The sequence below is a fragment of the Podarcis gaigeae genome (assembly GCF_964106915.1).
Source record: "Podarcis gaigeae genome assembly, chromosome: 12".
NCBI lineage: Eukaryota > Metazoa > Chordata > Lepidosauria > Squamata > Lacertidae > Podarcis > Podarcis gaigeae.
In genome coordinates this window covers 29,039,207-29,051,544 of record NC_139688.1, presented here as the reverse complement: position 1 = coordinate 29,051,544, position 12,338 = coordinate 29,039,207, and the positions used below count along the sequence as shown (strand labels likewise).

At 40.4% G+C, this 12,338-nt stretch overlaps 1 protein-coding gene across 2 annotated transcripts in view; it reads left to right on the top strand.

The window, feature by feature from the left end:
- Nucleotides 1-12,338, top strand: part of SLC25A13 (solute carrier family 25 member 13) — a 110,205-nt gene that overhangs the window by 31,674 nt on the left and 66,193 nt on the right. For both annotated transcript variants that reach the window (XM_083705280.1, XM_083705279.1), the window contains one exon: nucleotides 6,760-6,875. In XM_083705280.1, the coding sequence (XP_083561406.1) occupies nucleotides 6,760-6,875 (116 nt within the window). The remainder of the gene's footprint in view (nucleotides 1-6,759; nucleotides 6,876-12,338) is intronic.

The following is a 12,338-nucleotide window of genomic DNA, read 5'->3' as shown; positions in this document are numbered from 1 at the left end:
CCCCATTCCCATCCAAGAGATTCTTGGGTGGCATTTTCTCGTGATTATGATCGAGACATTACTGAGATTTTTCGTGTGTACACACACACAGTATGTAAAATCCCCTTCATTATCTTTTTTTCTGCATGGCTGCTATGTTAATAATATTTCAGAAAAATGACCCAACTATCCACGACCTTTTCTCTTGCTATTGTGTGGCCATCTTGTTAGACCTTGTGTCCAAGTATCTCAGTGCCATTAAGGTAATGACTGAAACTCCAGAGCAACCTTTGTGAGCACCTGAATGCACATCTGTATGACTTTCTCTGTACAGTGCATGCGTGAATCCCCTGCTCTGTTTCCCCCTGTGCTGATCCATTGTTCAGCCTCGCAAAGACAGCAGTGTTTTTTGCCTGGCTGTTTTCTTGCTAGGTGGATGCACTGCAAAACCTTTAGTGAGAGGAGGCTTCCAGAGGGTTAGGTGGGAGGTCTGAGACCTGTTGTTTAGCTTCAGGAGGCCATTTAGGGTGCTGTTACCTTCCCACAGATGAGCATGTAAAGAAATGTTTTACTGCAAATTGCACTCTTTAAAAATCCAACTGGCTTCCTCTAACAATCCATACTTTTTTTTGCTGCTACAATTAAATTCTGCCCAATAAAATATGCCTGTTCTGCCAATCATAGCTTGGTTTCCAGTAAGCAACTCAAAATACTATATGGCTTTTATTTTTAGAAAGTGTAAACAATTCAAAATAATGCTTTGAAATGCCAGCTTTTCCCATTATTATTGATTTATCTCTAATCTACCATTTTTCAGAACAAGTTGTTTATCTAAGATTGAAACATTAAATAATAGGCATAGCTTACCCTGTGCCCCATTATGCTATTATGGTTAAATTGCTGATTTTAGTAAAGCATTGTAGCTTTTGTATTTATTATACAATGATGAGGATAATGATTAGTATTGCTAAACATGCAAAAGAATGGATGTTGCAGGAATACACACACACACACACACACACAAGAATTTCAGACGTGTGTGCCTTGGGTACTTTTTCGTATAGCAGAAGTTAATAATTAGCCAATTTAAAGGTACCACTGCAAAATTGCCCTGATTTTGCTGGAAAAGATGTCGTTGAGGGTAGATCTCTTGATATTGAAGTCAGCGAACATTGGGCAGTTGTGGATGGCTGAATTCTCTGCAAATGGGCACAAATGACTTTATCCCATTCCCACTGACATTTCACCCCATAACACAAAATTGCTTCCATGGGACGTGGCATAAAATGGCTGCCATGTTTTAAAGAGGTGGAGACACAAAATGGTATATAGGCATGGTCCCTACATCAGCCCCCCCTCCCCAAAATGAATGGGAATAAAGGCACCTACTTCAACCACAGAGAGAAACTCTTTACACTCTCCTCTGAACATGCATTGAAATGTGGCCCCTACATAAGGGGAAGTGCTCACCATAGGAGAGGCTGGTCCAGTGTGAACCAGAATTGAGAAAGCAAAGCAAACAAATCTCTCATGCACTGTGAATTTTTGAGGGCATATTAACTGAAACATTTCACTGGCACCATAGAAGCAACTGGTGTGCACAAGTCCTGCGTTGACAACTCCTCTGTATAGTTTTCCAGGAATTAAAGCAAGGTTTAAGGAGTTTATAAAGCCACTCTTGGCTGTTCTTCATTGACGGACAGTGTGTAGGAGGAATATCCGCGCTACACATCTAAACCCATTTGAAACTGGTTTCACCGCCTTGACTTCTCCCAAAGGCACCTGGCAGCTGTAGTCCTTGGGAGCTGCGGGAGCTAACCAGGTTTTAAAACTGGTGCAAATATGAATGGTAGACACCATCCTTTTTCCCATGTAAGTTATCACATGTAACTCCTCCTAATAAACACCTCATAGTTCTTAAGTTAGAACCCAAGTGACCAAAGTTCATAGGGCAAAAAGCCTAGCTTCATTCATCAGTCTGGGTCTCCACAAACCCCACAAGAGCTGTTCTCTTGGCTAGCCTAAGCCTCACTAAATGTTTACAACTGAAACAACTCCATATTGCTTCCCTGTGCATCTTGGCCTCCATTTCCCTCCCCTTGTCCCCTGTGCCAAAATTTATATTGTTAGCTTCCTGCATAAGGGACCTGATGGCACTATATAAACCACATGACTATTAATAACTGATAACATGCTACCCATTGCCCAGGAGATAATGGGTTTGCCATCAGCATTTGGGCATTGCGGTCAGTATGGGTAAAGAAGTGTTGGTGACCTACAGATGGCCTCTCTGGATTTGGTGAGTCCTAGCCACTATTTCCCAGGCTTCTTTGTGTTCCAAAGTACTAAAGCAGAAGGGGGGAAGCTCCTCTGCAGATGTATTTTTCAAAAACAACGGGCTTGTAGGGTTTTCATTTACATAATACTAATATGCTTGATTTCAAAATCAAATCAAATGGGGAATTTGACTAAAATTGGCTAGAGTTGTTTCTTTTCTTTGTCCTTTCTTATTTTGGCTCGCCTTTCATTCTTTGATTGATTGATTGATTGATTGATTAAATAAATAAATAAATGGTCACAATATACTGTTTTTGCCAAGACTGAAGCAAAATACACATTCGGCAGCTTTGATCTTTTTTTTAAAAAAAAATCTCACTTTCCTTACTGAGTGGTTCATTTCTCTGCTATTTCTAATATATTTTAAGTTTCTGAAATGTAAGTTGCAGGCCAATTTATAACTGAACACTTGGGGCACAGTCTTCTAGGAGCTTCTCCTGCACAGTCCTCAGTATGCTGCTGTCACATAATGCACCTCTTGCAAGCTGAGGTTCAGCTTGCTTTATGGTAATCTAAATTTCTGAAACCAACAAATCACTTTCTATTTTCATTTTTTAAAAAAATAAATAAACATTCTTTGTATTCTCCATGAATGTTAGTTTATTCTCTGATCAGTACAAAAGATTCTTGAAGAGAGAAATTGTAGGGATATTCTGGGTGAGCAAATAATGACCATGTAGGGCTATGCCCTGCTCCCAATTTAGAAATTTCAGAATTTTTGGATCAAAGCTGCCTGACTTAGCCGCTGAGAAACCAAGTGAATTTCATGAGAACACCTCACACGTAAACGGTCGAAAGCATGGAGCTTTCAGCTGTTCTTTCAAACAGTGTTTTCCAAACTTCTTTGCCAAACCCTGATTCTAGTGGCGCACCTTCTCACATCTCCCACTGGCCAAATGGAAAGCTGCTACCCATCTAGCAAGAATCTGTTAATATCTTTTGCCATCTTGCTTTGTGATGGTGAACTGTGTTCTCTCAAGCTATATCTTGGTTATGCAGGAGATCTCCAAATTTGTGATAAGCCCATCCTTGTTCTCTGCACTTCCTTCCAACTTTCTCTGCCTCCTCTAAAGGTTCAGTTCTCCTGTAATATGAAAAGAAGAATCCTAGACCCTTCAGAACCCACCTTCAAAACCAATTCGTATCACAGGCCCTTCTGTTTGCTGCCACCTCTACCTTTTCTGAATGGGGAAAGCTAACAGAGCAACCTGTCGCTTGGTGCTTGAGATGAAACAATGGGAGCAGCCTTATCCAAAGTCAGTCTCCAAGTCAGTATTGTCTGCACTGATGTGCAGAAGCTGCCCAGGATATCACTGAGGGCATTACTTATTAATGCAAGAGATTGAACCTGGGCCCTTCTGCATGCAAAGCAGATGGGGAGATGCTGTCTCATTTTCACCTCACATTCGAGATGGGGGAGAAATTTGATTCAGTTTGCATTTTTAAAGGTGAACTTACTTGTGCTTTCTGAATCAAGATGTGAATCAAAATTCACCCATCCTTTGACATTCACACTTCGGTTAAAAATCCGTATATTAAAAATGTGTTTATAAGGCAAAATTGCAAGCAAAATTTACGTTAGGAAGATTCACACTAGAACGCTGGTGAATTTTCATGGGAACTCCCCCCTCCCCCACAAAAACGGTTGTGGAAATGTGGATAACTGAAGTTAAGGTTGGGAAAATGAGAAACTGTGTGAAACAGAAATTTATATTTATTCCCTACCTCAGACACCTGACTTAACCTCCAACCCCCCCCCCCAAAAAAAACCCTGTGCCTTGCTGGTGGAAGTTAGCAGCCATAAGGGAGCAAGAGGGAGCGGCAAAAAATGACTGCTCAAACCAGTCTTGAGTTTGCTGGTAAGCTTGTGGAGAAATTGGCCTCAAAGCACAACGGAAGAATGCAGGGCAAACTCTCTTTTTTGCCCCCTTTATTTTTTCCTTCTGTTAAACATGTCTTTGCCACCTCATTCGCTTTTGTAGAAGTGATGGCACTTCCCTTTTTTCTCCCATTAAAATGGGGAAGATAGTACCAAAGTAGAGAACCTCTGACTTAGAAGGCATCTTTCTGCTTGATTTATAATTCATCCATCTCCTCCTAGTTTCACATCGTTAAAACGCAGGGTCATTAGGCTTTACTCAGCCGGGCTTTTAAGTTAGACAAGGCCTTGCTTATGTAGGCAAAATTATTCTTAAGTAGCATATTGAGGTTCATGTTAATATGTGCTGTTTAATGAAACCTAATGATATTCAATGAAGGGTTGCACTATGCCAGAGAGAAAACTTGTTACCTAGGCAACTGCCCTTGTGCCGTATAGAGCTTGGAACATATGGCTATGTAACATGCATTATTTCAGCATCTTTAACCATTAGGAACCACATGTGTAATTGACTGTGAAAAATTACTGCTCAGTTACTGTATTGTATGGGCATAATAGAAGTAAATGAGTGCGTCATTGTTGTCGGAGTCGATCTGTTGGGAATCACTTGCAGGCCAGTCTATTTAAGGAGCAAAAATACAATAAGAAGAAAATAGCTGGTTTAATTAACATGTAAAAATTGGGTTAATTTGAATTCAGCTGGCACAGCAGATATTCATGTTTCCTCTGCAGTAGTCTGATGGGAGCCTCACATTTGTAGGCTTTCTCCCTTTTTCCATTAAAAAAAACCCCAGCCCATTGCTTTCGTTAAAATTGAAATAAACTCTCTTAATTAAATATCTGACTCTTTGAGGTGTTTGGGTTACTCGACTGAGAAGAGCTTGATGTAGCCAAAAGAATCTTTCCCAATCTGGTGCCCTCCAGATATTTTGGATTACCACATGCTAGCTGTGACCTAATGGAAGCTGAAGTCCAAAACATCTGGAAAGTACCAGGTTGCCAAAGGCTGCTTTAAAGACAACAAATTTCATTTTGGCATGAGATCTGTAGGCTAAAGTTCACTTCATCGGACCACTTAATGTATCTGAAGCTGGTTCTGCCTTATGAATAATGATTTTAGTCTTGTTAATTGAACATCCCAACTGAAATATCACAAATCTGCATTGCAAAGGCTCTGGGGCCTGCATCTTCATTAATCAAATTCTACCCAAACCTGCATAAATATGATTTTCATCCGTAACAGCAGATTTCAGCTGTTGAAGCTCTCACATACATTCCAACAACTCAAGGAACTTTCATAGGAAATAGATGCTAGCATCTTGTTTTTATTGCTTAAATGATGGTGTGAATTGTTATCGTAACGCCGCATTGTATCACTTACCTTATTTATGTAATTTATATACTGACCTTCATCAAGAGAACACAGGGCGGTTTACAGCATAAAATTACTTCAGGTAAGATGATGTGCTCCACGCATGTGGAAAAGTGATGACGCTGTGATCCATCTGGTCAGTGGCAGAACCTTTTCCCACGTTGCCTCAAATCAAAGGAGCTACTGCCATGTCCATCTATTTTGCAAATTATTAATCTGATGGGCAACTTTCGGAACACTTTTTTGGTTGCTAAAATGTGGTTCCACCCCATTTGTTTTTTTAAAATTTATTACTCCTTGACAATTGGATTGGGATAATTTGCATTTGAATTACTAACTTGGCAACTTTCAAACTTGCAATTTCAATTGTGCCACCATTCAAGATGCTAGTAGGATAATAGGAAGCTGCATTTATGGTGAGTCAGACTATTGGTCCGTCTAGCTCATCACTTTTTTATACTGGCTGCCATTGGCTCCTCGGGGTTTGAGGCAGGGGCGCCTTTCAGCCCTAAATGGCTTAGGACCTGGGCATCTGAAGAAGTGTCTCTCGCCTAGGATTTGAGGTTGTCTACAGAAACTCTTCTGATGGTGCCATTGTTGCATGAGACTAGACAACCTGTTGCTTTCATGACTAGCAATAACACCCCAGTTACGGAACAGTCTCCTCCGAGCTTTGACTTGCAGGAACCTTGGTTATTTTTCAGTGCAAGCTGAAGGCTCTATTCTTCCATGTTTTCTGAGTCAGCCATTATGTGTTTAAGTTTCATGGCTATCCTGATACATTTATTAGATTGAGAATGGCTATACAGTCGTATTTTGGTTGCCGAACGCCTTGGAACTCGTACGTTTTGGCTTCCATACGATCGAAAACCGGAAGTAAGTCTTCCGGTTTTGAATGATTTTTGGAAGCCGAATGTCCGGCGTGGCTTCCGATTGGCTGCAGAAGCCGCGCTTTGGTTTCCAAACATTTTGAAAGTCAAACGGACTTCCAGAACAGATTCCGTTTGACTTCCAAGGTACAACTGTATTTCAGAGATTATTCTGTTTTGTTATTACCGTATTATACTTTAAATTGTTGTGATATTTGGGGAGGGGTCACATATAATGAGGGATAGTAAGTAAATTATTTACCTGCGAAATGTTCTTCTGCTGATCGCAGCTGGAAAAAATGGCTTTCTTTTTCCTTTCGTAGGTTGATATCCTTTCAAGAATTTGTAGCGTTTGAATCTGTCCTCTGTGCTCCAGATGCTCTGTTCATGGTGGCATTTCAACTTTTTGACAAAACTGGGAAAGGAGAAGTTACTTTTGGTAAGACCTGCTTTTTCCTTCCTTTCCTCACCCTTCTTCCTCTCCCTCCCATGTGAGAAATATTGCTAAATTAATATTTCTTTATGAGTCTACAGCTATCTGGTTTCTTAAGTGTTATATTGTTAATGGACTTTTAAATGTTGCTATTGCAGATCGGTGTTACTGGAGAATGCTTGACCATGATATACCCAGACATTGCCCCAAACCTCTGCATTTTAGACATGTTAAAATCTTGCTGGTTGCTTTGTTTTATTCTGCTGGTTTTTGTGTTTTGACATTTTTAGTGGGTGAACTGGCCTGGAACCAGTTTTGATGAAGGGCAATATATAAACTTTAAATAAAACAAATTAATAAGTTGGGAAATGCAATATACTGTCACTATTTAAAAAATGAAAAGGAAAAACTTTAATGAAACACTTCCAGAAATTCTTCATAGGCTTGTAATTTGTGCATGTTCTTCCAGACACAAGACACGTGACTAGGCAGGTGGCAATTCAGTCCTACAGATGTCAAGCACTTGTCTAAATTGTTTTCTAAGAATAATACCTCAGTGCCCACAGTTTAAGTGACACGTCTTGGATTCATGGAGCTGATGTTGTAAAACACTTTTAATTTTAAAAAATGTATATTTTGTGTGTATAAAGAAATGTCTCAAAGAGAAACCCAGCTTTTGTTTTTGTTTCATAACCTTTTTTGGTTTAACTTAGGGCCTACATATTTCTGCTCTTTCCTGAAAATATACACGTGCATTTCCTCCTCACACACAAAGTTTAGTTCTTTTGCTGCAGAATAAATGTCTTGCACAGAAATATTCTGAAGTGTCTCCTTTCCATTCAGTGGGAATATTACGCAGGAAATATTCTTAAGAAATGATGCTAATTTGATGATCTGATCAGGGCTCAATCCCAGGGAGTCAGGGAATAAAGTATAACCAGTGATAAAGTCCACAGAGTCAAGATTGTCACTGAAGTCAATCTCATTTGGTTTTTCGGTGTATAATGCTTAATTCAAAGCATATTATTATCTTCATGTGGAAGATATATCCTGAACTTTGAGGCAAAACATAGCAACATAAAGCAACTTGTAGATGATAACAAGACAGAATTTAGGGAATAATATGGATTAAGAATGGCATAAGAATTGCAATAGAATTGAATTGACAAAAGTAATGCACCAGTCATTTAACAGGAGATCTTATCTCTATCTTCCTCCAGTACACCTAGTTGTCAAACAGTTTTCCCAGTAGCATATTCCCAATTTTCTACCATACCTTGCATTTGGAAAGAAATCCATAGTTAGCTAGATTGGGGTGGGGCGGGGAAGCATACACATTTTTGAGAGCTGTGTCCTAGAAAACAGAAGAAGGGGGCAGCTGGGGTCCAGAGGCATGTGTGGGACTGGCACACACACAAACAACACTGAGAGCCAGTGTTGCATAGTGGTCAGAGTGTTGGACTAGGACCTGGGAGACCAGGATGCAAATCCCCTACTCAGCCAGTAAGGTCACTGGGTGACCTTGGTCCAGCCACCTACTCTCAGCCTAACCTCTCTCACAGGACAGTTGTGAGGGATTAATTGAGGAGGGCAAGATTGATGTAGTCCACCTTGAGCTCCTTGGAGAGAAAGGTGGGATAGAAATACAAAAAATAATTTAATATGTAGGCAGATGAGGTTGTTTTATTAGGATGACTGAGACACCATCCTGGAGGAATTGCAAAAGTAAATACCGTATTTTTTGCACCATAACACTCACTTTTTTCCTCCTAGAAAGTAAGGGGAAATGTCTGTGCGTGTTATGGAGCGAATGCCTGCGCGTGGTGGGGATCTGCTGCAGTCGTGAGCAGAGGATCCATGGTTCCCCTTCCTTCCCTCCTCCATGGTTACAAAGCATGGATCCACATGGATCCTCAGGATTTTTGCATTGGGCTACTCCAAACTCACTGTCAGATCACATGTCTGTGGCCACAGCATGAACCCTATTTCGTTTAGAATATTTTTTTGTTTTGTTTTCCTCATCTAAAAACTATGTGCGTGTTATGGTCTGGTGCGTGTTATAGAGCGAAAAATACGGGTACTTTTAACCCCCACCCTCCAATAATAATAATCTCAAGTGGCACTCACTTCTCTCCCCCCTACCCCCACTCATATCCTTCCATTTTTACTCACGGAGACTCCTTAATAAGCTTATGTCAGTCTCCCTTTCTGTGACCAATCATTTGGTTTGTATAGTAGCCAATCATGAAACACCACTATGTTCAGGTTTCTGCCACCCATCTGTAGGTCAAAAAGCATATACAGTGGTATCTTGGTTGTTGAATGGCCTTGCTCCCAAACAAATCAGCTCCCGAACGCCACAAACCTGGAAGTAAGTGTTCTGGTTTGCGAACATTTTTCGGAAGCTGAACCTCCGAAGTAGCTTCCGATTGAGCGCAGGAAGCTCCTACAGCCAATTGGAAGCCGTGCCTTGGTTTTCTAACTGTTCCGGGAGTCGAAAGAACTCCCAGAATGGATTAAGTTCGACAATCAAGGTACCATTGTAGTGTTTAAAACTAATGTTTCCTTAATGGATACCTATTGGAATTAATTACCATGACTAAATTTGGTCCATTAATTTCAGTGAGTCTGCTCTGTGTAAAAGTTAGTTGGCTACAACAGTGAGATATAGATATAGATATATATCTATATCTTTTGCTGTTTCCCCTGGGAGTTCAGACACTACAATTGTTCTGCTCTGCAGTTTGCTAAAGTTAATGGTTCTTCAGATCTAGCAGGGCCCAGATTAATAGATGGTTCCCAGTAACGTAGGTTTTTTATGCAATATAAGAACAATTTATTTCAAATTCTCATGTGAGAATTATGCTTTGTATCCCCTGTAGCATTTATATAAGTGTAATATCTTAGAAATAATAATAGCTCAGTGACTGAGACATGCTTCGTATACAAAAGTTCCCAAGCTTCTCCTTGTAAGGTAGGGGAAAAAACCTTCCCGTAACCCTGTCAAGCCCCTGCCAATCAGTACAGCCAATACTGAACTAGTTGGACCAATGGTCTGGCTTGGTATTTGGCAACCTCCCATGTTCCTTTTAGGCTTTGTTTAGTAAGTCTGTTGGATTTGTGCCATAACACTGAAATCCAGCTTCTGGGTATAACCTGGCTACACTTTTAGGTTGCTATGCTGGTCACTGTAAATATTTTCATAATCTGTTAAATATTTGCAGTATACTGCTTAGCATTAGATTGTGTTAATCCCAAATAGGGCCAGCCTACCCCTTTTCCTCTTTTCTCAGCAATCTCTTTTAAATCTGCATTATCTTTAGAAGTTCCTTTTTAATTTTAGTCCTAGTTTTAGGACTTTTGATTTACCCAAACCACTGTTTAGGAACACAGAGAATCAAGGACTTTCCTTCCTACCCTTCCCAGCCCCCCTTCAGCAAAATTACCCGCTACATATATTGTTTAAAATAAGGAAGGCTTAGTTGTTTGTTCCTAGAGACAGCATGAAACAGGAGATGGTAGTGTGCTTTTGGCTTGCAACGGATAGAGATTGCCTTAGCCTTTTGTATCACATTGTACATGGAGCTGCTGCTCTTTGCCAGGAGTTAAAGATCTCAGCAGGAAGGTGGAAGGAAGTTTAGTTGGCTTTTAAATTTGAGACAGAGAATAAACCATTGCTTCTTACTCCTGAGTGTTGACAGGCACATAAAAGCTGATAATGTAAGTCCAGGGGTTTAAGAGGCTTAACAGTTTTGCCTTTTTTTGTATTACTGTATTTTAATGCCTCATTAAAGAGGTAAGAGTTCTTTGATATCCTTTATTAGATGGTTTAATAAAGAAAAGTTTAGATGCTTGGGTCTAAATGTCAACATTTTAAAAATTAACAGTCCTTTTAAATAACCTTTATCTTTAATTCCAAGGGCTGCACTTGCGCAGGGGCAAAGCAAATTTAACAACTTCTGGCCTTGCGTACATCAGAAGTAATCGCTTGGAACTTGCATTGTCTTTTTTGCAGACGCTGCAGCGCTGGTGCAAGGCAGACAAAGTCTCCATTTTACAAACAGAGTAAATAAAAGCCTGTCGGGTTACCTTAATTTTTAAGGCGGTTAAGTCGCCGGCTGTAGAACGACCCTTGTTGGCCTATTTGGATATCCGTGAATATAGGCAGAAGAGATCTGGGAACCAGCTGGAAATGCTTGCAAATGGAAAATGATAGCTAAATGAGAAATAGGATTTTTACCCCACCATCGAAAAAAAGCATACAGAGATCATTAATAAGACAATCCCTGCCCTCAGGCTTACAATCAGAAAAGCATAACACAAAAGGAAGAAGGATTGTAAGGGAGGCGGGGGGAAGCAAACTCAGGCACCAGTCCCTGCTTACGATGTTCTTATAATAACCAGCTGGAATAGAAAATAGTTCAGTCCTGCAGAAACCATAAAGATTATTTTGGCAGCTTAAGCAAATGTATTACGGGATAAACTTTTGTGAATAGATACATGGAGTGTCACCCTGAGTTTTGTGTTGCCCTTCTCCTCATTGGAAAACGAGGCCACTTACAGAATGTTGCCATTTTGCAGGTAGGATTCAATTGCGTAATGGCAAACTCAAGTTGCACAATTAAATTGGATTTGGTGCCCTTGTGCGACAACTCCCGTTCCTGCCACAAAATGATGCCACTTTTTGCAGGAAGGAAAATGGCAGGGGAATGTACTGGAGCGTGTGGGATAACAGTTGCTTCACTTGGGATTGTATAACCTTCCTGAAAACAAAGGAGGATGAATGCCGTAGGAGCAGGTTATCTTTATGTGACCTGAGATCTGTGTCACACATGACAAAATTTCCTTCACGGAGGTTTTAACTTGTAGGAAATACAGTGACTTCCGCTTGTAGCTGATGTCCTGTGTTTCATGGGCGCATGCAGCAACATTGAGTTGCGTGCATTTTGCCACGTGTTGTGAGATATTGCATGCAGTTTCTAGCAGGAGAGGACTTTATGTGCAGGGAACTCCATCTTGTGTGAAGCAACTCACACGTGTTACCTCATTCTCTCTTAACACCCTTTAGAGTGTAATGCTGATGCTTTGGGAGAGAGGGAGAGCTGGAAGGGGGCAAATAATCTCTAATCTCCCCACTGAATGGCAGAAATAATGTAAGATCTGGTTAGGTCATTTGTTAGTTTTAGTGTCATTTTTTAAACTGCTGTGATTAGTTTTGAGAATAGAAATCCAATTTCTATTTATTCAACTGTTGTTGAGTAAATATAGACATCTACTCCTGGCCAGTAGAGAATGGATATGGAATGCATGATGGCCAGGTCCACTCTCAGCCTTTACCAGGTATAGAATTGGCAGCTCGGAAGAACTATCCTTCTTCTAAACTGGTTGTAAGCCAATCCTAAGGAAGCATGGACATCTCAGGTGATCAACACTAAATTGTAGTTCACACCAGTGAGTTGGCAGTTCCAG